The sequence below is a fragment of the Hypanus sabinus genome, chromosome 5 (assembly GCF_030144855.1).
Source record: "Hypanus sabinus isolate sHypSab1 chromosome 5, sHypSab1.hap1, whole genome shotgun sequence".
Classification (NCBI taxonomy): Eukaryota; Metazoa; Chordata; class Chondrichthyes; order Myliobatiformes; family Dasyatidae; genus Hypanus; species Hypanus sabinus.
Genome location: NC_082710.1, coordinates 171,128,330 through 171,153,686, shown reverse-complemented (window position 1 = coordinate 171,153,686; position 25,357 = coordinate 171,128,330). Strand labels below are relative to the sequence as shown.

At 42.3% G+C, this 25,357-nt stretch overlaps 1 protein-coding gene across 7 annotated transcripts in view; it reads left to right on the top strand.

The window, feature by feature from the left end:
* Positions 1-25,357, top strand: part of LOC132394578 (large proline-rich protein BAG6-like) — a 113,867-nt gene that overhangs the window by 5,393 nt on the left and 83,117 nt on the right. For 6 of the 7 annotated variants that reach the window (XM_059970890.1, XM_059970888.1, XM_059970887.1 and 3 more), the window contains exons 2-5: positions 12,073-12,161; positions 14,043-14,160; positions 17,712-17,923; positions 20,976-21,047. In XM_059970890.1, the coding sequence (XP_059826873.1) occupies positions 12,099-12,161; positions 14,043-14,160; positions 17,712-17,923; positions 20,976-21,047 (465 nt within the window). In that variant the 5' untranslated portion in view covers positions 12,073-12,098. The remainder of the gene's footprint in view (positions 1-12,072; positions 12,162-14,042; positions 14,161-17,711; positions 17,924-20,975; positions 21,048-25,357) is intronic. The other variant, XM_059970889.1, reaches the window with a different exon arrangement.

Genomic DNA, 25,357 nt, shown 5'->3' with positions numbered 1-25,357 from the left:
TGCCTCCTTAAAAAAAATACATCCATGAAGTGTTAGGCTGTTAAGGCTGATTTATACTTGGGCGTCGCATCTACGCCATAGATATCGTGTACTTTACGCGGTACCTACGCTGTACCCTACACAGTAGGGTGATATGCACCTCTCCGGAAAAGTTCCTCGCGTGTCATGGCGACACAGACCGCAACAACTGTGATTGGTCTGCTTGGTAGCATCGCATTTCCTCCCGCGCATTTCTGGTTATTTCTTCTCTGACAATCTGTAGGCTGTGTGTACACCGATACGAAATAGATGAACCAAATCGTCAAATCTACCTGCCGACATACAAAAATGTTTGAAATGCATTTCCTCGTCCATGTCTCTCACGAAGAAGCAACACAGTGGCATAGAAACCCCACCACCAACCAGCATTTTGGCGCACACCAGCACATGCTCGCTCTGTTGTAGAGCGACACAGAAGTGTAAATCAGGGTTCTGGCATAGCCTGTACACACAAGTATAAATCAGCCTTTACACAGGACCCAGCCTTGGAGTGTCTACTGGTGGCAGGACCTGACACTGGTTTTTCCTCGGCAGAGTCATTGCAGTAGCTGGACCTTTGCACTGTTAAATGTGCCACTCAACAACACTAGCTGTAGTGAGTATATCTTGATGTTGTAAGGCAAATAAGTTTTAGGCACACCAAGTTCTTTCTTCACCAAGTTTACAATTTTCCAGTATCAGTGATGTTTGTCCATAAGACAGGAGCACAGTTAGACCATTCAACCCATGGAGTCTACCCCGCCATTCAATCATTGCTGATTTTGTTTTGTTTTTTGAGTTACAGAATGTAATTGGCATGATTTAAACCTAACCTAAATTATAATGACTAATCGGGTGACTAATGGCTAGGGTGGGAGTAACAATTTTGCTTACGTTTAACTTAAGGACTGAAATTGTTTTAAAGGAGAGTAATATAAGGCAGGGTGTAAAATCAGTGCTGCTTTGGACCATTTCTGCTGGGTAACATTGCAAATTCTCTTCAACAACAGCTTGGAAAATAACTAAGCAACCAATGAACAGGAGGGGCTACCCAGAATAATTCAAATTAACTTGCAAGAACAAGGTCAGAAAATGTAGTAATTAACACAACCCCGTTACAGCGCCTGCAATTGGGTTTCTATTCTTGCCACTGGAGTTTGTACAATCTCTCTGTGATCATGTAGGTTTGCTCCTGTTGCTTTCCACATTCCAAGGATGTATGGCTTAGTAGTTTAATTGGTCACATAGGTGGAATTGGGCATCACAGGCTCATTGGGCCAGAAGGGCCTGTTACCATGTTGTATCTCCAAATAAATAAGCTTGTATCAAGAAAGTTTGCATTCAATGCCAGGATATAGTTTATGTTATGGTTATGGCTAGACCTTTGACCTGAGACTGGTAAGAGAGTAAGATGCCCTGGAAACAGTTCAAGCTGGCAAATGTTTTCTAAAATTATGTCGGTGAAGGGAGGCAGTAAATGGTGGTTGACAGTGGAAACCCATGACACTTGCTGTTACTATGTGAGTTGATGATCTGGATGTGAGTGTAGATGATTGTTGGTGTGGTTGCTATTGAGGGGATGGTCTTCATTTACACAAGGTAAAATGGCCAGGGTGGTGGCAAATGGAATTCAGGTCAGAGAAACTTAAGGTAATTCACTATAAAAGCAGAAAAACAGTGGTATGTTGATGCATATGTCCAAGGATCTGTGAAGGCAACTGACCACTTAAATGAGCAGTTACTTCCCCCACAGATATTGCTCGACCTGCTGAGTTCCTCCAGTAGTTTGTTTGTTATTCCAGATAGTAGCATCTGCAGTCTCTTGCGTCTCCAACTAACGTGCTACTTGTCTTCATTAGTCCATGCATTGGATATAAGCACAGGGAGGTTATGGTGCAGCTTTGTTTAGGTCATAGTTGGAGAATTGTGCGTAAGTCAGGTTGCTATACATTAGGAGTGATTAATCGTGTTGGAACAGTGTAGAGGTGATGTACTTATCATCTATAAGCAGAGACTTAATACGTTGGAGCAGGTACCGCTGGGGTGGTGGGACTTGATTGAGATATGCAAATTTATGAAGTGCATAGACGTAAATGATTTTCCCAGAGGTGCCTATAGCACAGGTTAGGGTAAGGGAAATGGATTCGAAGGTTATTTTCGACGAGCTGAAAAATGAACTGGACTGCTCTAGGAGCTGATGAAGGCAGAGACTCTCAGAACATTCAGGCGAATGATTGAATCACCATGTGTCGAAAGCTGATGACGTGAATAACTGCAGATAAGAACATAAGAAATAGGAGCAGGAATAGGCCATCTAGCCCATTGATCCTTCTCCATCATTAAATAAGTTCATGTCTGATCTGGCCATGGACTCATCTGGTGTCTGGTGCTTGAGCAAGCTCGTTGCAACATGAGTGTTGACTGCTGATTCCCAGGATATTGGGGTTGACGGATGAGAAATGATACAATTCAGAGGTGGAAATGGTATCTTCATAGTAAGTTCCTCTTCATGGGATTATATTCATGGAATTAAAGAAAAAAGGTCATCTTCTTGAAACAAGGGTCTTGGCAGGATTATTGCTGAGATGTTGCTTACTCTTATGGCATTCCAGCAGCATTGCTACCATCTACATATAATAAGTTACTGATACAATATTTAAAGATTCAAAGTATATTTATTATCAAAGTATGTATGCAGAATCCAATTCCGATGTTTGTCCTACAGGCAGCCATGGAACAAAGAAACACGCTCAAGAAAATTTCGAACACCCAATGCATTAAAAAAAAACCCAAAATGAGCAAACAGCAAAAGTGAACAACATATAGAATATCAACCATCAAACCAGTAGTGTTCAGTTCATTTCAAAGTGAAATTTTTTATCAGAGCACATATATGTCACCACATACAACCCTGATACTCTTTTTCTTGCAAGCACACTCAGCAAATCTGTAGAAAAATAACTGTAGACAGGATCAATGAAAGAGCAAGAGCATAGAAGACAACAAATTGGGCAAATGCAAATATAAATAAATAGCAGTAAATAATGAGAGCATGAAATAACAAGATAAAGAATTTAAAGTGAGATCATTGATTGTGGGAACATCTCAACAGTTGAGTGTAGTTATCCTCTTTCCAAGAGCCTGATGGTTGAGGGTTAGTAATTGTTCTTGTACCTGGTGTTGCGAGTCCAAAGGCCTTGCACCTGATGACAGCAGCGAGAAAAGAGCATGGCCTGGGTGGTGGAGATCATCGATGATGGATGCTGCTTTTCAGTTTAACGCTGCACCGCTAGTCAATGCAGGCTGCAGGGCCATTGTACGCCTAGCATCCCAGTCTGCTTACACAATACTGCTCCAATTAACCCACATGAAACCCTGTCAGAAAGGATTCCTTTCGTTGCATCCATCTTGTTCCCCATTTCTCTGCTGTTGCAAGCAAACCTGTTTTTCCCTTTCCCAGTTCTGAGGGAGAGTCCTAGATATGAAGCAACACAGATCACAGATGCTGCCTGACTTTCTGAGTGTCTCCAGCATTTCCTGCTTTCAGTCTGGAAGGGCTATGGTTTAAGATTTAAAGGACTTACTTTCTGAATGAGGGAAATGAAGAAGAATTTATTCTGCGGGTCAGAAAACTTTACCCCAGACTGCCTCCTGTGATTATATTTGGTCTCATTAGTGTTCTAGGTGGCTCAATCGAATACCCTGAAAGCTGAGAGATGTTTGACTTTTACAGGAGCTGCATTGTAAGTAATAGGCAGAAAGATGGAACTTGCAGAGCCCAGCCAGTTCAGATTGGCGGCAACATCTCCTCCACAATCCTCATCAGCACAGGTGCACTGCAGGTTGTGTGCTTAGTCCCGCTGTATTTCCTTTACAGTTACGACTGAGAGTCCAAGTGCAGCTCAAGTGCCATATTTAAGTTTGCTGACAACACCACTTTTGTGGGCTGAATCAAACATGGTGAAGAATCAGCATATAGGAGGGAGATTAAAAATCTGGCTGAACAGTGTCATAACAGCAGCCTGTTACTCAACGTCAGGAAACCGAAGAGCTGATTATTGACTACAGGAGGAGGAACTCGTTAGTCCATAGTCCAGTCCTCATCAGGGCATCAGAGGTGGAGCAGGTCAACAACTTTAAATTCCTCAGTGTTATCGTTTTAGAGGATCTGTCCTGGATCCAGCATCTAAATGCTATTACAAAGAAGGCATAGCAACACCTCTACTTTCTTAGAAGTTTGCGCAGCATTGGTGCGTCATCTAAAACTTTGACAAACTTCTCTAAGTGTTTGGTGGAAGGTATACTGAGTGGTTGCATCATGGCCTGGCATGGGAACACCGATGCCCTTGAATGGAAAAGCCTACAAAATGTGGTGGAAACAGCCCAGTCTATCATAGGTAAATCTCAACCTATCATTGAGTATATTTACAAGGAGCATGGTCGCAGGAAAGCCCCCTCCATCTAGGTCACGCTTTTTTCTCGCTGCTGCCATCAGGAAGGAGGTGTAGGACCCTCAAATTCTACCACTAGCTTCAGGAACAGAAATTACCCCTCACCCATCAGGCTCTTTAACCAGCGGGGAATAACTTTGCTCACATCAACTCTTCCCACAACATGTGGACTTGCTTTTAAGCACTCTTCCCCTCATGTTCTTGATGATTGTTGTCTGTCTGTCTATCTTCACTTTTTTACCATTCTTTTTGCTCAGTTTATTGTCTTTTGCACATTTTATTTGTCCTTTTGCGTGCGGTCTTTCGTTGATTCTTTGTATTTACTGTGAATGCCTGCAGTAAAATGACTCTCAGGTTAGTACATTGTGGCATACATGTACTTTGATAGTAAGTTTACTTTGAACATTTTAACTGGTAACTGTACTTGTGTCAGAATTATGACAGAGTAAATTGTTATATGGTTAAATGTGGAGCCTGAATGGTAGACTTTGAAACTGGTCCTAAATGTTTGATCCATTGCTGAATATATTTATGATACTGTCTCAAATGCGCTGCTTTGATCTGTTCCTGTTCCTACTTGTACCACCTGTTTATACATATGAAAACACTGCATGACATGTCTGCTGCAGGCTTCTTCATGGCCCTAATAATGCTGCCATTCGCACATTCTGCATGTGTTGTGTTGATGCACCGGTGGTTACTTAAGTCGTGGGAAAATGTCACGTAGGTTTTGAGATTGTGTTTTGATTCTAAGTAAATAAGCTCAGCCAACAATTCAGCTGGAGATTGAGCCAGATATGGTCAAGTTCAAGTGTGTACTTGTTTCAGTATTTCTGCCATACCTTTTAACCCCAAGTTTGGTAAAAGATCAGTCATGTTTATTGGCACTGATGTCAGTGGCAGCAGTAAAGTGCAGATATAACAAATTTCTGTAAGTTACAAGGATTTTAAAGATAAATAATGTCCTGCAAAAGGGGAATAATAAGTGTACATAATTTCATAAACCATTCAGAAAACTGATGGCGCAAGGTAAGAAGCTGTTCCTAAAATGATGAGTGTGTGTCTTCAGGCTCCTATACCACCTGTGGTGGTGGTAATGAGAAAAGGACATGTTTCATAGGGTGAGGACCCTTAATAATGTAAATCGCCTTCATAAGGCACTGCCTGTTGAAGATGTCCTCAGTAGTGGGGGACTAGCGCCTGTGATGGAGCCGGTTGAATTTACAACCCTTTCAAGCCTCTTGTGATGCTATGCTTTGGAGCTTCCGTACCATGTGATGCAACCAGTCAGAATGCTCTCCACAGTCGCTATTTTCTGCATAATGGTCGGTGCTGATGGAGAAGAGGCTTCTTCATATTTTGTCATCTATGGTCAGCATTGCTGGTTGTTGTGTTAATCCAGCGTGAGACCATTCTTCATTTTGATGCACTTCCCAACCAGGACTGTAGCAGTGCATTTTGCATGCCTAAAATGTTTTCAATCTTTGTGGTACCTTTCACAATCTCAGCACAGTACGTTACAGATTCATTACAGTTGATAAATTGCTTGTTTAAGAGATGTCACTGTTGAAATGTTGGAAGTGAGCTGGTCAACCTGTTCAGGCAAATAGCAATCTTAAATAAAAACGCTAGAAATGCTCAGCTCAGGCTGCATCTGTAGCAAGAGAAACGGAGCTGACATTTCAATTTGAAAATCCTTTGTTAGTTAGGAAAAAAGCTCCAGGGAGGGTGGACATCCTGCTGTAACTGAGTTGGCCCTGGGGATAAGCCATAAATAAGGTTGTCTGCTTAATGACTGAATGGGAGCAGTCAGAGAGTCAGAAGCTAGACGAAGGATTGTAGGAATTGCAAAACGCAGAGCAGAGTGATATTCCCAGCCGGTCAGGCTGGCTCCACCCATCATATGTGGCCCACTAGACACTGCATATATCGACCTGCCACAAAACAGTCCCACCACTAAGCGAAAATTTCAAGACTTGTGTTTAATGTAGCCGCTGACAGTGGTACAAAGTCTTGTCCTAGATTTTGTGCTCGAGTGTCAGTAGTGGACTGTGATTGGAGGTGGAAAGAGTCAGTGCATTTAAATTCCTTGGCGATATCAGTGGATTTATCCTTGGACGAGCATATATGTGCCATCACAAAGAATGCACAGCAGCGCCTTTGCTTAGAAGTTTGTGTAGATTTAGCATAATAGAAACATAGAAAACATACAGCACAATACAAGCCCTTTGGCCCACAAAGCTGAACATGTCCCTACCTTAGAGCTACCTAGGCTTTACCCATAGCCCTCTATTTTTCTAAGCTCCATTTAGCCATCCAGGAGTCTGTTAAAAGATCCTATCATTTCTGCCTTCGCTGCCGGCAGCCCATTCCAGGCACTCAACACTCTGCATAAAAAAAAACTTACCCCTGAAATTTCCTCTGTACATATTTCCAAGCACCTTAAAACTATGCCCTCTCATGCTAGCCATTTTAGCCCTGGGGAAAAGCCTCCGACTATCCACACAATCAAAGCCTCTCATTTTGTACACCTCTATCAGATCACTTCTCATCCTCTGTCACTCAAAGGAGAAAAGGCCGAATTCACTCAACCTATTCTAGTAAGCCATGCTCCCCAATCCAGGCAATCATTCTAAATCTCCTCTGCACCCGTTCTATGGTTTCTACCTCCTTCCTGCAGTGAGGTGACCAGAACTGAGCACAGTACTCCAAGTGGGGTCTGACCAGGGTCCTATATAACTGCAACATTACCTCTCGGCTCTTAAACTCAATCCCACGATTGATAATGGCCAATACACCATATGCTGCCTTAACCACAGAGTCAACCTGCATAGCAACTTTGAGTGTCCTATGGACTCTGACCCCAAGATCCCTCCGGTCCTCCACACTTACAATTAATGCTATATTCTGCCATCATATTTGACCTACCAAAATGAACCACCTCAAGTCAAGTCTCTTTTTATTGTCATTTCGACCATAACTGCTGGCACAGTACACGGTAAAAACGAGACAACGTTTTTCAGGACCATGGTGTTACATGAAACAGTGCAAAAACTAGACTGAACTACGTAAAAAAAAAACTACACTAGACTACAGATCAACCCAGGACTGCATAAAGTGCACAAAACAGTGCAGGCATTACAATAAATAATAAACAAAACAATAGGGCAGTAAGTTGTGTCAGTCCAAGCTCTGGGTATCGAGGAGTCTGATAGCTTTGGGGAAGGTACTGTTACATAGACTGGTCGTGAGAGCCGGAATGCTATGATACCTTTTCCCAGATGGCAGGTGGGAGAAGAGTTTATATGGGGGGGTGCATGGGGTCCTTCATAATGCTGTTTGCTTTTCTGATGCACCTCACACTTATCTGGGTTGAACTCCATCTGCCACTTCTCAGCCCGGTTTTGCATCTTATCAATGTCCTGTTGTAACTTCTGACAGCCCTCCACACCATCCACAACACCCCCAACCTTTGTGTCATCATCATATTTACTAACCCATCCCTCCACTTCCTCATCCAGGTCATTTATAAAAATCATGAAGAAGGGATCCCAGAAAAGATCCCTGTGACACACCATTGGTCACAGACCTCCATGCTAAATATGACTCGTCTAGAACCACTGTTTGCCTTCTGTGAGCAAGCCAATTCTGGATCCACAAAGCAATGTCCCCTTGGATCCCATGCCTCCTTACTTTCTCAATAATCCTTGTATGGGTAACCTTATCAAATGCCTTGCTGAAATCCATATTCTTTATTTATGGCTCTACCATCATCAATGTGTTTAGTCACATCCTCAAAAAAAATTCGGCCATGCTCCTAAGGTATGACCTGCCTTTGACAAAGCCATGCTGACTATTCCTAATCATATTATGCCTCTCCAAATGTTCCTAAATCCTGCCTCTCAGGATCTTCTCCATCAGCTTACCAACCACTGAAGTAAGATTCACTGGCTATAATTTCCTTTGCTATCCCTACTCCGTTTCTTGAATAAGGGAAAAACATCTGCAACCTCCAATCCCCTGGAACCTCTCCCATCCTCATTGATGATGCAAAGATCGTTGCCAGAGGCTCAGCAGTCTCCTCCCTCACTTCCCACAATAGCCTGGGGTACATTCCGTCTGGTCCCGGTGACTTATCCAACTTGAAGCTTTCCAAATGCTCCAGCACATCCTGTTCCTTAACTACATGCTCAAGCTTTTCAGTCCACTGCAAGTCATTCCTACAATCGCCAAGATCCTTTTCCGTAGTGAATACTGAAGCAACATATTCATTAAGTACCTCCGCTATTTCCTCTGGTTCCATACACACTTTTCCACTGTCACACTTGATAGGTCCTATTCTCTCACGTCTTATCCTTTTGCTCTTCACGTACTTGTAGAATGCCTTAGGGTTTTCTTTGATCCTGCTTGCCAAGACCTTCTCATGGTCCCTTCTGGTTCTCCTAATTTCATTCTGCAGCTCCTTCCCGCTAACTTTATAATCTTCCAGATTCCTATCATCACATAGTTTTTTGAAACTCTTGTAAGCTCTTCTTTTCTTCATGACTAGATATTGAAGAGCCTTTGTACACCACGGTCCCTGTACCCTACCATCCTTTCCCTGTCTCATTGGAACGTACCTACTCAGAACCCTACGCAAATATCCCCTGAACATTTGCCACATTTCTTCTGTACGTTTCCCTGAGAACATCTGTTTCCAATTTATGCTTCCAAGATCCTGCCTGATAGCCTCATATTTCCCCTTACTCCAATTAAACGTTTCCCTAACTTGTCTGTTCCTATCCCTCTCTAATGCTATAGTAAAGGAGATAGAATTGTGATCATTATCTCCAAAATGCTCTCCCACTGAGAGACCTGACACCTAACCAGGTTTATTTCCCAATACCACATCAAGTATAGCCTCTCCTCTTGTAAGCTTATCTACATACTGTGTTGAGAAACCTTCCTGAACACACCTAACAAACTCTACCCCATCTGAACACCTCACTCTAGGGCAGGGGTGGGCAAACTTTTTGACTTGCGGGCCACAAAGGGTTCTAAAATTTGACAGGGGGGCCGGACCAGGAGCAGATGGACGGAGTGTTTTGGTAATACACCTCATAAGAGAAAATAAAATATCATGGGATATGTAGAAAACATGTGCTTCAATTTCAATTGAAAATGAACAAATGCATTTCAACAAAATATCTGTCTTTGAAGTCCCATGGTATTTAGCTATTTATTGAAATGTCTTTTAAAACACTGAAAATTAAATGAATAAAATACAGCTTTTTTTAATAGTAACAGTTATTATTTTAAAGCACTGAAAATTCTGTTATCCTTCAAGATATTATCATCATCACTCTCCTCCTGACTGTCTTTATTTCAAAAACGGTAGGAGATGCAGGTCTCTTTCTTATTCAATTGTCCCCTGTGCCAAAACTCAACAACGACCCGCACAATGACAGAACAGTGAGAGCGCGCCAATATGCGGAGCTCTGTGCTCGCAAATCCCTGCAGGCTATCTCCCTTAGCCGGAACGCTGGCTAATTGTGAGCCGGTTCAGATGTGCCAGGAAATGGGTCGACACAAGGTCACAAAGTAAAGCGCAAATGTGGAGTAATGCTGCACCTCAACAAAGGTCAATGTATATAGAGTACGTCATCTATTGGGAAAACGCCAGAATTGCGGGGAAAAAACGTTAACAAGGTTTATTAATATAATTTCATCAAGTTCTGCGGGCCGGATTAAAAAGCTTAACGGGCCGCATATGGCCCGCGGGCCGTAGTTTGCCCATGCCTGCTCTAGGGAGATGCCAGTCGATATTTGGGAAATTAAAATCTCCCACCACAACAACCCTGTTATTATTACTCCTTTCTAGAATCTGTCTCCCTATCTGCTCCTCGATGTCCCTGTTAGTACTGGGTGGTCTGTCAAAAAAAAACACAAAGTAGAGTTATTGACCCCTTCCTGTTCCTAACTTCCATCCACAGAGACTCCGTTGACAACCCTTCCATGACTTCCTCCTTTTCTGCAGCCATGACACTATCTCTGATCAACAGTGCTACGCCCCCATCTCTTTTGCCTCCCTCCCTATCCTTCCTGAAACATCTAAAGCTTGACACTCTAAGTAGCAATTCCTGCCTCTGCACAATCCAAGTTTCTGTAATGGCTACAACATCATAGCTCCAAGTTCTGATCCACGCTGTAAGCTCATCTGCTTTATTCATGATACTCCTCACATTAAAATAGACACATCTCAAACCATCGGTCTGAGTATGTCCCATCTCTATCACCTCCCTATCCTCCCTTTTGGCAAAAACGTTGACAAACTTCTATTGATACACAGTGGAGAGTATCCCAACTGGTTGCACGACAGTCAGGCCCAGAAACAGAAAGTTGTGCAGTGCAGTCTAAGCCTACCTCCCAGTTGAGCATATTAACATGGAGCACTATCACAAGGGAGCATCATCAAAGACACCCACAATCAAGGCAATGTTGTCTTCTTGCTGCTACCATCAGGCAGGAGATACAGGACATGAGAAAATTTGAATATGCTGGAAATCGAAAGCAACACAGACAATGCTGGAGGAGCTCAGCAGGTCAGGCAACATCTATGGAAAAGAGTAAGCAGTCGACATTTTGGGCCAAGACTCCTCTTCAGCATTTAGAAGGAAGGGGGGAAGATGGCAGAATAAAAAGGTGGGGAGAGGGAGGAGAAAGAGGCCAGCTGGAAGATTTTAGGTGAAGCTGGGTGAATGGGAAAGGTCAAAGGCTGGAGAAGAAAGAATCTGATAGGTGAGGAGAGTGAACCATAAGAGAAAAGGAAGGAGGAGGGAACCCAGGGCGAAGTATTAGGCAGGTGAGTGGAAGTGAAAGGTCAGAGTTGGGGAGGTACCTTGGGTCCCTTACCACCAAGTTCAGGAGCAGTTATTACCCTACAACCATCAGGCTCCTTGAACCAGTGTGGATAACTTCAGTCACCACGACTCTGAACTGATTTTCCAACCTACAGACTCACTTTCGAGGACTAAAACTTATGATCCATTATTATATTTTATATTTGTGTACTTTGTCTTTTGCACATTAGTTGTTTGTCAGTTTTAGCTTGTGTATAGTTCTTCATAAATTCTTTTGTATTTCTTTATGTTTCTGTAAATGCCTTCAAGAAAATTACTCTCATGGTAACAGATATATCGATAAATTTTACTTTGACTTTGAAAATGTTGGACGAACTCAGCCAGTCAAACTGCATCTACAGAATGATAAACCGATCCACGTCTATCAGGGGCACTTCCTCAGAACCGGGTTAAGCACGGAGAAGTTCTAGTTTTCAAAGTGGCTGAGAAAGAAATAAAGTGTAAGGCAAAAGATTGCTGGATGGCGTTGATTATTGGTGGTAAGAAACAGGTGTACTGACTGGGAGATATTTTAAAGAAAGGAGGTAAGAAAGGGACAGACATTTATTTGCTTCCATGTTCTTACACTATCTATGACACAACAGCTAATCTTAATTGCGCTAGGCAGCCAACAGCTGCTTGTCCCTTTAGACACTAGACATTTTTTACAAGTAAAATTTTACCCAGAAGCCGATTTAAATTCAGAATCTTCTGTTCTTTTGCAGAGGAGAAGTAAAAGCCGTGGATCGCCATGATAGAGGTTACAGTGAAGACTCTGGACTCTCAGAGCAGAACCTATGAAGTTGAAGAAGAGGTGAGTATCCTCTTTTGACCTAACTACTGGTAGCAGTCACAGTAAGCTGACTGAATTATCCATTTTTTCCCCCTTTGGTGGGATTGGGTGATATTGGATGAATATGAAAGGTTTAGAGAGATGTGGGCCAAATGCAGGCAAATGAGACAAGCTTTGATTGGAATCTTGGTTATCATGGACCAGTTGTGCCAAATGACCTGTTTCTGTGTTGTAAGAATAATTCTTAAGGTCTGGCATGCACAGGACTTGGGTGGTGCTTGACTAGCAGACTGTTCGATGTTGTTTAATAATACTCATCAAACTTTTAGTTTATTTGGATGTTAACAAAACGTTATATACAGTTGGCCCTCCTTATCCACAGGAGATTGGTTCTGGGACCCCCTGCGGATACCAAAAATCACGGATGCTCAAGTCCCTTATTTAACCTGTCTGAGTTCGGTGGTCTTTTGGACTCAGCGGAACCCTGGAGTTTATTTATCCTGTCTCAGTCTGGTGGGCATTAGGACTTGGCGCAGCTCTGAATTAGCAATGTTTCTGTTTATGAAAAAATCACGATCATGATTGAAAATAAGGTGGAAGTAATAAAGTGATCAGAAAGAGGTAAAATGTTAACGGTCATTGGAAAAGCGTTAGACTACAGTCGATCAACGATCAGAACAATTTTAATAGAGCATGTGAAAGGCCCTGCCCCGATGAAAGCTACAAGTATTACTAAGCAATGCAGTGGTTTAATTATTGAAATACATATGTTTTCTAAGTGTTTTATATGCAGAGAAAGGTAAAATATGTATTATGTACTAAGAAAAATGTTTGACTAGCTGACGCTAAATAATACCAGATGTACCTGTTCCGACTTCAAATCTGACTTAAAGACAGACTCAGGAACAGAACTCCTTCATAACCTGAGGACTGCCTGTACTTTTAAATCATCTCTAGATTACTTCTAGTATCTAAAGCAATGTAAATTCTATGCAAATAGTTGTTATACTGTATTGTTTAGGGAATAATGACAAGAAAAAATAGTCTGTATATGCTCAAATAATGAGTGCTGGAGAGAGAACTTCTGGGTTTTCCCGCTCCGTGGTTGGTTGAATCTGCACATGTGGAATCCGCATATAAGGAGGGCCGACTGTACTATATAAATTCCTTAGTGAATTCAGTGAACTAAATGGAGCAAGCGGACTGGGGCCCCAACGAGTGGGAACACAGGAATTGAGACCTCAGTTGGGAGGGTAGATCAGAATCTGGAGTCCTGGCAAGTGGTGGGGAATGTAGTAAACATGACCTAGTGAGGCAGATATTGAACTATGGGAATTTTCTTATAAATTGATACTGCATTTTGGAGCTTTACTGAAGATAGCTTGGGTTTGAATAGGGTGAATGGTTTCCTTTGTTGTACCATTCCTTAAATTCTAGCAATCTTCTCTTCTTCTTAAGCCTACTGAGGCATAGGCTATGGACAGCAGGTCATCAGTCTTTCTGTTCTGGCCCTGTCCTTCAAACTCCCCAGGTGTAGCCCATCTTTGAAATCCTTTCTCTCCCAGGGGCAAGGCCTCTCAAATATCTATTGGCATTACTGCAGCATTGGGTTTTTTATGAGATGGGTTTGCTAGCCCCATGCCCAACTCTCCTCCTTTTGTATCCAGGCTTGGGACTGCCCATGGAGGAGTTGAATTCTTGGAATGCTGTCTCCTTATATTCCTTGTGGGAAACCACCTGGTCTTTGTTTAAAAAATTCATGTCAGCTCAGTGTGTGGAGCAGAACCTATGGAAATCACAACTATGAACATGTAGCCCATTATTCATTGTACTTATCTCTGTCTTTGTTTTGGTGGGCTTGTGAGGGTGGTGTGCTTAATGCTGATATTTGTTCCCTTTCAGTTTACAGTCAAAGAATTCAAAGACCATATCTCCAGCTCGGTGAACATCCCAGCTGACAAACAGAGGCTCATTTACCAGGGCCGTGTCTTACAAGATGACAAGAAGTTGAAAGATTATGGCAAGTGTTAACCACAACATTCTTATTTCATCTTGTTTTTCATGCTCTTTTTCTTAGTCTCCAGTTCATCTCCTGAAACCTGTGCTGTCATGGAATAGGCATATGCTTTAAATACAATTTTATCGGAATCTTTATTGACCACAAGTCAGCCACTAGTCAAGTGGATAATTGACAAGAACATAAAGAAATGTCTTGGTATAGATTGATAATGAAATAACTCCATTGTTCCGAAACATTTGGGTTAATTGTGGAGCAGGACTTACGACTAGACTCGCAGCAGGCAGTAGATTATATAGCTGGCAAATCTGATAGGTCTGCTAGCCAAATCTACTTCAAGAGAAGTCACACAAAATGGAACTTCTATGAATAAAGGCAAGCTAATTTTTTCAGCAACAAATCACAGCGAGTCAATGATGATTGCATTAAAATTAGGAACAAATAAAAAATATCTCTGTTACTTAAAGCAGTGTGGTCAACAGGTTTGTTTGTCAGGTCACAAGAAACTCAGCTGACACTGGAAATCCAAAGCAACACATGCAAAATGCCAGAGCAACTGAAGAAGAGTCTCGGCTCGAACTGTTGTCTGTTTATTCATTTCCAAAGATGCTGCCTGACCTGCTGTGTTCCCCTAGCATTTTGTGTTGATTGTCAGGGCATTACTCAAGTTATTTCTGCGATATCTTAGAATCATTTTGTCCCCTTGTTTTCATACAGAATATGCTAAGTACCTATGCTTCTGGGTTCAGCTAATCAAATGAATAATGGTCAAGAACGTGAATAAATTTCTTAGTAGGATTTGATAAACAAATAGCTCTCAAATTCTCTGTTACACTTGGATTAAATGCCGAGCTGTCCATTGCTGCATAACTCCCCGAGAGTTTCCTCCTTGTTTGTCAAGGCCGATGTTTGCTGATGTCCTGTATTGATTGTTTTATCTTGCCTTTTAGAAACAAAGAAATTAATGAATCATATTAGGCCCTTTATACCCATTTTAGTTCGGGAAAGATCTATTGAGATTAGCTTTCTGTTTCTTGGCTGAATTTGTTATTGACCACAGCACCTGTGAAACCTTTGAAATGTCACTATCACATGTTCCAGCAGCAGGCTCCAGTCCCATGACCCTTATAATTAATGCTTTGGTTTGGTTTATTATTGTCATGCTTTTAAAGATGTAAAGCTTGTCTCACAAATTGTTCATACAGATCAAATATTACATAATGTATTGAGCTAGAATAAGTTAAAAAAATAACAGTGCAGAATAGTGTGTAAAACCTATTGCAAAATAGCAGTGCAGGTAAACGATAGAGTGAGGTATACTGAGGACAAGAGTCCATCACATCATACAAAAGATCCGTTCAAGATGTGATAGCAGTGGGATAGAAGCTGTCCTTCAGTCTGGTGGTACGTGCAGTCGGGCTTTTGTTTCTTCTGCCTGATGGGAGAGGGAGGAAAGAGAATGTCAGGTGTGTGTGGGGTCTTTGATTATGCTGGCTGCTTTACTGAGGCAGTGAGAAATGTAGAGAGACAGTCCAAGGAGGGGAGGCTGAATTCTGTGAACTGATTTAGAAACATCGAAAAATTACAGCACAATACAGGCCCTTTGGCCCACAAAGCTGTGCCGAACATGTCCTTACCTTAGAATTACGTAGGCTTACCCATAGCCCTCTGTTTTTCTGAGCTCCATGTATCCATCCAGGAGTCTCTTAAAAGACCTTATCATTTCTGACTCCATCACTGTCGTTGGCAGCCCATTCCACGCACTCACCATTCTCTGTATAAAAAAAACTTACTCCTGTCAGCTCCTCTGTACCAACTTCCAAGCACCTTAAAACTCTCGTGCTAGCCATTTCAGCCCTGGGAAAAAGCCTCTGACTATCCACGCGATCAATGCCTCTCATTATCTTGTACACCTCTATTAGATCACCTCTCATTCTCCATTGCTCCAAGGAGAAAAGGCTGAGTTCACTCAACCTATTCTCATAAGGCATGCTCCCCAATCCAGGCAACATCCTTGTAAATCTCCTCTGCACCCTCTATGGTTTCCATGTCCTTCCTGTAGTGAGATGACCACCACATGTAGAGCATTTGTTATACCAAGTAGTTTCTTTCCCCTTCTCACTTCTACACCTCCTCTATTGAATGTCGAAATAATGATTGGATAATGATAAACATTGGATCCTTTCCAGTTCACTTATTACAATGCAATAGCCTCTGCCCTCCACTCTGTCCTGTCCCACCTGGAAATGGAATCTCATTTGCCAGATTGCTGTTTATAGATTTCAGTTTGGTGTTCGACACCATTGTACCTCAGAAACAGGTAAGGAAACTGCCTTTGCTGGGTCTCAACATATCCCTCTGCAAATGGATACTGCACTTCTTAACAGTAAGGCCACGGTCAGTCCATGTCTCTCATCTCATTACAGTGAGCACTAGCACTTTCCGAGGATGTGTGCTCAGTCTGCTACTGTTTACACTGGTGACTACTTCACAGGATGCAGCTCAAACTGTGACATCAAGTTTGTGGATGACAACTGTGGTTGGTATTATCAAGAAGATGACAAAGTGGAGTGGAGACAGGATGTGGTGAGGCTGGGGGATTGGTGTGAAAAGAACGACCTGAGCCTGAATGTGGAGAAGACAAAGGAAATCATTGTGGACTTCAGGAAGGTGCAGATGATCCATCCCCCCCTGTGAATATATGGCTCATCCATAGACAGAGTTAAGTACAACAAGTTCCTTGGAGTTCACATCATGGGTGACCTCACCTGGTCCCTTAGTATCATCTCCGTCAGCACCTCCAGTTAACAAGATTGAAGCAAGCAAGGCTCCCTGCTCCTGTCTTAATTGTGTTTTACAGGAGCACCATTGAGAGCATCCTGACAAGTTGCATCTCTATCTGGTATGGGAGCAGTTAAACATCGGACCAGAAGTCCTGCGAAGGACTGTAAGAACAGCTGAGTGGATCATAGGAGTCTTCTATGATCCATTGGGAATATTAATCAGGATTGCTACATGTGCAGGGTCCGTGGTATTATTAAGGATCCCACTCATCCATCCAGTATCCTCTTTGACTTTCTACCATCAGGTAACAGACTATGATGCGTAAAAACAAGACTGGTCAGGATGAGAAGCAGTGTCTTCCCCCAGGCTATTAGGCTTCTGAACTCCCTGCTGCATTGTATTCAGAGTGTCATTAATTCATCTGTTTCATACCTTACAATATTTGATATTACTGCATTTTAGTTTGTTACTTATGTGTGATTCATCTGTAGACTTTATCCTTACTTTCATAAGATATTGTGTATTATGTGTACGACTGTGCTTTGCACCTTGGTTTAGAGAAAGTGTCTTGTTTCTATATGGTTATATACATGAATGTAGTTAAATGGCAGTAAACTTCACTTGACGCTTAACTTGCAATGGGAGGCTGGTTATCCAGCATTATTAATCGTCAGAATAGAAGCTCAGCTGTTGCAGTGGTGGCATTGAAGGGGCACTCCGAATCTGAGTTTGCATTCATTACTAATTTCTGGTTGTTCCTCCTCCTACAGATGTACACCACAAAGTTATCCATTTGGTGGAGCGTGCTCCGCCACAGGCACAGTCAGCAACAGGAGGGACCTCGGCAGCAGGAACTTCCATGCCACACCCTGGTGGCACACGAGGGATGCCAGCCGGACCCCATGACCGGAATGCCAACAGCTATGTCATGGTGGGCACCTTCAATTTGCCAGTCAACCTTCTAGACCCTCAGCAGATACAGGTCAGTGGTGGAGAACCAGAGGGCTAGGGGGCAGCGAGTGGAGCCATGTGCTTTAAAAGCGGTGAACAGCAGCTCCTTACCCTGCCCAGTTGCTGCCTCCACTCCTTTCCCCACCCCATCCAAAATGTAACAGTGTTTTAACCTCAGGTGGCATGTCAGACTTTCTGCTTCAGGTCTATTGCAAGCTTTCTGCTTGCATTCCTAAACACCAAAACTTAACACCTCCATAGTATTGGATTGGGGCCTATGAGTATTTGAGGTCCATCTTCACCTGTAACCCTCGGTAGCAACAGCTGTTAATGTGGCATTTCAATCAATGGTCCAAATGCCTCTTGTCAGGAAGAGGGTGATCAATGTTACGTTGCAGTTGTACAAGGTGCTGCTGAGACTGCGTGTGAAATATTGTGTTCAGTATTGGTGACTGCTGTAGGAAAGATGCAGTTAAGCTGGAAAAAGTGTTGAGATTTAGGAGGATGTTGTTGGGACTAGAGGAATGGAGAAAGGTTGAACAAGTTGGGATATTATTCATTGGGGTGTAGAAAGATAGGGGGTGATCTTATAGAGGTGTATAAAATCATACAAGGCATAGATGAAGTGTGCACAATCTTTTTCTCACAAGGTTGGAAACTACATAAGTTTAAGGTGTGGAGCGGGAGACAACATAGGAATCCAAGAGGCAATTTTTTTTCATGTAGATGGTGTTCAGTATATGGAATAAATTGTTCGAGGAAGTGGTTGACAGATATATTAACAATATTAAGAAGGTACTTGGACAGGAAGTTTGAAAGGAATATGTGCCAAGCGTAAGCAAATGTGACTAGCTTAGATAGGCATCTTGGTTGCTGTGGACCAGTTGGGGCAAAGGGCCCATTTCTGTGCTCTTTGATTCTTTGACTTCAAGAGGGTATGATAAGATATTAAGAAAATTAAAGGCAGATGAGGTAATGGATGGGCTGAAAATCAGTAGTCATGAAAAGTTATGTGGTTGGAGTTGGTAAGTTGCTTGGTCTGGATACTTTGCATCCCAGGATGCTAAGTAAAGTTAACGTAAGGAGTGACTGCAGTATTGATACAAAAGGAATCAGTGCATTGGGATGTGCAAATATGATACCTGTATTCAAAAGGGGATGCAAGGACATATCTAGTAATTACAGGCCAGTAATTTCAGTGTTGGTAATCTGTAAGGTTTTACAATTATCAGGGAGAAATCTTAGTGGAGTGCTTTTATTTAATTCAGGATAGCCAGCACAGATTGTTTGACCAACTTAGCTGGATTTATTTATGGAATGGCAGGAAAATTTGGTGAAGGGAATTCAGTGACTATTGCAAAAAGATATTTCACAAACTGGTTTGAAAATTGAGCCTAATGGAACAAGAGTGTCATAAAACAGAAAGCAGCAGGACATTGTTTCTCAGGTAGTGGTGTCCCTCAAAGGTCAAAGCCAGAACGTATGCTTTTTTTTCCCTGTTTAATATCATAGGCCTGAAAAGAATGTTGTTCTTTGGAGGGAAGTTTGCAACGTTTTGGCTGATGACCACACTATGAGATGATGAATAGAGGGTGGTACCAGTTTTCTGCATTAGGTTAGCAAAGTATACAAGTTAAAGTACGGTTGAAAAGTGAGTTGACACCTTTTAGGAAATATGTTTTAAAGTAGGATCCAGAGCATCAGTCTTTGAAATTGGTCAGTTACGTTGAGAAAATGGTCAATGAATCACGTGTATTGCAGGCTTTAGAAATAGAAATATTCAGTACAAAAAAACAAGGACGTTGTGCTACTCTTATAAAGATTTGGTTAGATCATAACTATTATCATTCCTGGTCTGGTTGCCACGCTTGAGGGAAAAGGTAGATGAGAAATGCAGAGATCTATGCAGTGCAATCCAGGGAATTAATTGAGGAGTGAGGAATTTTAATTTCTTGGTTAAGATGGAAATGCTCTTTGAAACTAAGGATTGGTACATGTGGAGAAGACTGCGCAAGTTAGATAAAGAAATGCTGTTCTCATTAGTGGTTGGTATAAGGATTAGGAGATACGGGTTTAAGGAATGCATGAGAAATATCAAGGTCATCAGAACACGTGAGCAGGAATTTTTATGCCCAAGGTGTGATGACAGCCTGGAACTCTTTACCCATAAGGTTCATGAGGAGCAAATACAAATACAAATTTACTCTATGTGAGAGACATTAAATGTGCAGGGCTATGGGAGAGCAGTGAAATAGGACCGGCTGGATTGCATTTGTTGACATGAACATGATGATCTGAATGGCAGCCTTTCGTGTTGCTGTGATTTTTTTTTAATGGGAAGCCCGGGTTTTAACTAAGTAGGCTAAGGGCAGTGGTTAGTGTGTAATTTCATTGCTTTGGTGTGAGGTGGGGCAAAAGTAGCCGAGTAACAGAACTACACCGCTGGGCCACAATCTCCATATTTCAACATTTTCCTCCGATCCTGCCCTATTACGACAGGTCATCATTCCTTTATCCTACCCCTAGCAGAACTTGACCCTGTGTCGTCCCACCATTCATACATCAACCAAGCAGAAAATAACTAAGTCTATGATTGCGTCAGGTATCCTTGTCTAAAATGATCAAGTGAGCATCTGTTATAAGTCAGACATATATGCACCTTTCCTGCTAGGGCAGTGTGTTAGCTATTTTCCATTAATATTGGCCCCAATTGCTGTTTTAACAATTGAACGATGCCACAAGATCACCTGGTAACACTAGAAATTAGTATGTTTACGGTTGCTATTAGGAATTGAGTGAAGTGTGACTTTGCAGATAGTCAAAGACAGTATCGAGGCTGTCACCTTCATCCACATGGTGTATCCTGCACACATCTTACAGCTGTGCCATGCTCACCTCTTTGAGGCTTCCAGATAATTTGTGAATGCACGCACATCGCAGAAGAGTTGCAACACAACTCCCCCCTACCCCCCAACCCTCACCCCCACACCCAAGAACATGCCACCGATTTAACGGTGGGGGGCTGTCTGCACGCGGGTGCTGCGGTGTCGCCCCGATGATGTTTCCTTTCCGTGTTGTTACAGCAATCAGTGCAGCAGGTGATGGCAGGTTTGGGTGAGGCTGGTCGGAATGCACGAGCCGCAACTTCCACCGGGGTAAGTGATAGTGTGTGTCTCTTTGTGCCTGCGTGTAACTCGGGTGCGGGGAATATCAGGTGTATAGGCTGCCTGGTGCAATGGCCGCCTTTTCAGCCTTGAAAACCAGAATTAAATCTGTTATGACTCCCTTCAATAAAAAAACCTTGCACTTTCACATCCAGGTACGATGGTTGATCTCCGGAGCTTACTCTATTGACTGTGTAGTCTTCGTTCAGTATTTTGCCCTTTAAAAGCCACATGGTTGGAAGCTGAGCCACTTGCATCCATTTTATTTTTATTTATGGAGTTGCTGGAATTACTGGATTTGGCCAAGAGAGCTTGTATAAGGGCCCTTGTATCTCGGCTGCTGTGCAGTTGATAAGTTCTACCTGGAGCCATGGTAGTGAATTTTTAGAGTGAGCTGTCAGAGGAGCTGGTGGAGGCAGACACAAGTGAAAACATTAAAAAGGCACTTGGAGAGGTACTTGAATAGGAAAGGCGATTGGGCACCGCTTAATGCGAGTACATGGGATAAGTATCGTCACAGAGGACTGAAGGGACCTGTTTCTATTCTGTACATTTCTATGACTAGGACCAGAGGGCACAGCTTCAGAATAAAAAGATGTCCTCTCAGAACAGAGATTAGGAGGAATTTCTGTAGCCAGAGTGTGGAGAATCTGTGGAGTTCTTTGCCATTGGGTATATTTAAAGCTGAGGTTGATAGGTTGTTGATTAATGATGGAGTCAAAGGTTGCAGAGGGAAGGCAGGAGAATGAGGTTGAGGGGGAAAGTATGATGGCCTGATTCTGCTCCTCTGGCCTTATTCTAAATTAAGATGGTTGAAGTTTAGAGTGTGAAGGCAGAGATTTTTGAGATGATGCAGCTTGTACATGCTATTGGCAAAAGATTGGCAAAAGAGCACAGGAATATGTGAATAGGTGCAACGTTATATTTTATAAGGTATGTACTTTAAATGGAGTGGAGGGAATGTATGTTTGCAGGTACACAAGGCCCTTGGAGATGGCTGCGTATGTAACGTGTCTAGAAACAATACAGAAGAAATAAGATTTTTTTTTTAAAAAGGGTATGTTGGAAATCTAGATAAAAATGGTCAGCAAGTCTGTATGCATTTGTAGGGAAGAAAATGATTACTCTTTCAGGTCAGAGGTTCCTTGTGTATACTAGGAAATGTGGGTTAAAAAGAGTCATTGTAAATTTCAGCAAAGGTGGTGGGAAGGAGGGCCAGAACAAAAGGAATATCGGTGTTGAGGGCCAGACCTATTCAAGTAGACTAATGGGGCAGTTAGATGATGCTTTCTCTGTGTTGTGCATTGCTGTGAATACGGCTATGGAACATGTCCAACAGGTTAAGGTGTACCAATGGAGAGAGAAAGACTGATGTGTGGACTCAGTAAGATCTTCCCCACGATACAGCAGGGTCCTGCTCCTGTAAACTGGATGGCTCGTGTGGGAAATATGGACAAACTGAGTTCCCAAGCAGCAGAAGATACCTGCATCCCTGCAGAAGCTGCAAATCCATCCTGCCAGTCTCCCAAATGCTTGCTTCTATGGAGTGGCTGTGCATTTGTTGAGTTTTAGTAAGCTGAGGAGGATCTAATTTTGTTCTGAGAAAGATGGATACAGCAAGTTACTTAAATTTGGAGAATTTGCAGAATGCCCATATGTAAGATGAAGTGTTGTTCTGCAAGCTTGTGATGGACCTCATTATAATAGCACAGACAGTTGTTCTAAGTGAGACAGTTAAATTGAAGTTTGGGTGGGTGAAAAATCTGGTTTTTGTAATAGCTATTTGAACAATATCCTTTTCAGGAAGGTGTCTCCTAAGACTTGGTCAAGACTCTGTAATTCCAGTCCCACCAAATTGGTTGGGTGTTACTTCCTCTTCAATGCTGGGGGCAATTAGAGATGGATAGTGAAAGCTGGCATTGCCAGTGGTAGCCATGTCCTGGAACCATATAGTACTGCTAAGTAATTGATTGCACCAAGGAAAGGAGGCAAACAAAATAATATCTAAAAGGTGAAAATATCACCATAGGTTTGACCCTCCATGCAGTTCCAGGTCTACTCATTGGACTTGACGCTCGTACGAATCTTGCAATGCTGGGAAACTTTCTTTTTTGCTTGTACTGGATGCAGACAGTTAGAACTCTGCACGATGCAACCTGTTCCAGTGAACGCTTGGCAGTCGCTGGGGGTTCGTTCCCATGCAGTTGGACATTGATGCCATATGTATCTTGTTACTCAGTTATGGTTTAAATATAAGTGTTATGTTTTAATCTAATTGTTGTCTGTTGAGAGGAGGACTTTAATTATTGTGCGATAAGGACAAAAATGTAATTGAAAGGATAAAATTGGATAGAACATCTGGCCCACCTACTCCAAGTTGATCCACTGTATTTTTACACTTAACCTGCCTTTCTAATCCCTTTTCACTTATGCATTTCTCCATTTTCTCTATAGAAATATCTAAATTGCCTCTTCCATATACTAAACCAGCATTGTAACCGCTGCTGGATGTATTAGTAACCATTCTGCACCTTGCGACAGTTTTAGATTTCTCAAAAGTGGGGAATTTCTTTCTATTTCAGCACTTATTCATATTTTGCAAAGTCATCTGTAAGTGTAAAAAGTGTGGGGCCTTTCTATTCAGATCTAATCTTTAGTTTCTGCTATCTTCTTCATACACCTTTCCTTGCATTATGTTCCCAGAGCTTTAGTTCTGTTTTAATAATAGGAAGATTTCGTTTGTGCTCAGTTTTCAATAGTAGCCTGCCAAGTCTGATACAAGTGTAACAAAATTTGATTTTGATTTTCCGTCCTCATTCGGGGTACAGAGGTGGAGAGGGTCAGCAGCTTTAAATTCCTTGGTGTTAACATTTCAGACAATTTGCCCTGTGACCACATAAGTGTCATCACAAAGAAGACACAGTATTTCCTCTACTTTGGGTAGGTTTGGCATGTCAACAGAAAAATTGACAAACTTGTATAAATGCGCAGTGGAGAGTATCCTAACTAGTTGCATCATGGCCTGGTATGGAAATGCCAATGTGGAGGAACAGAAAGCAGAAAGTGGTGGATACAGCCAAGCCCATCACTGACAAAGTCCTCCCCACAAAATAGCAACATCGATCATCAAGAACCCCCACTATCCAGGTTGTGTCCTTTTTTTGCTACTTCCATTTGGCAGAAGGTACATGAGCTTTAGGTCCCATATCACCAGGTTCAGAAAGAGTTACTGCTCTACAACCATCAAAATTCTGAGCCATTGTGGATAACTTTGTTCACCTTAATGCTGAACTGATTCCACAACTTGATTTCAAGGATTGCATGTTGTTTGGTTGTCAGTCTTTGCTGATGTATAGTTTTTTTGGTAAATTTCTGCTTTATTTCTTTTTCCTGTGAACATCTGCAAGACAATGAATCTCGAGGTAGTATATGGTAACAATCTTCCTCTTTCAATCTCTTCCTCAATAAACAGTAGCAGCTGTGGCGGGCTTGTTTCCCACCCTCCTGTCCAATTTAAACTTTGCTTCACCAGTCTAATGCTCCTTCACAATGTGTTCACTTGAGCACTTAGGCTGATGGATTCTTTCTTAAGTTGGTATCTAACTTTCCTCTTTCATTATCTGTACTGTACTATAGATAGTGAAGGAAGGAATTTTTCCATTCCCCTCACCTCTTTTTCTGTTCCCCATTTGTGTCTCTTAGTCCTTCCTCTCCAGCCCTTTACCTTTTCCACCTGCCTGGCTTTACCTGTCACCTTCTAGTTATACTCCTCACCCACCCCCCCACCCCCCCCCCCCCATTTCTTATTCTGGAATTTTTTTACCCTTCCTTTCCAGTCCTGAAGAAGGGTCTCAGCTTGAAAAGTCAACTCTGCTCATTTCTGTGGATGCTGTGTGACCCGCTGAGCTCCTGCAGCATTTTGTATATTTTGCCTGTAGATTTCTAGCATCTGCAGAACTTTTTGGGTTTACTATATACTATGTGTTTTAGACCCTAAAACTAGGAGCAGAATTTGGCCATTCAGCCCATTGAGTCTGCTCCGCCATTCCATCATGGCTGATGGCTGATCCCGGATCCCACCCAACCCCATATACCTGCCTTCTCGCCATTTCCTTTGATGCCCTGATCAAGAAACTATCAACTTTTGCTTCAAATATACGCACAGACTATGACTCCACCACAGTCCATGGCAGAGCACTCCACAGATTCACTACCCTGTGGCTAAAATAATTCCTCTTTAACTCTGTTCTGAAAGGTTGCCCCTCAATTTTGAGGCTGTGCTCTGTAGTTCTGTATACTCC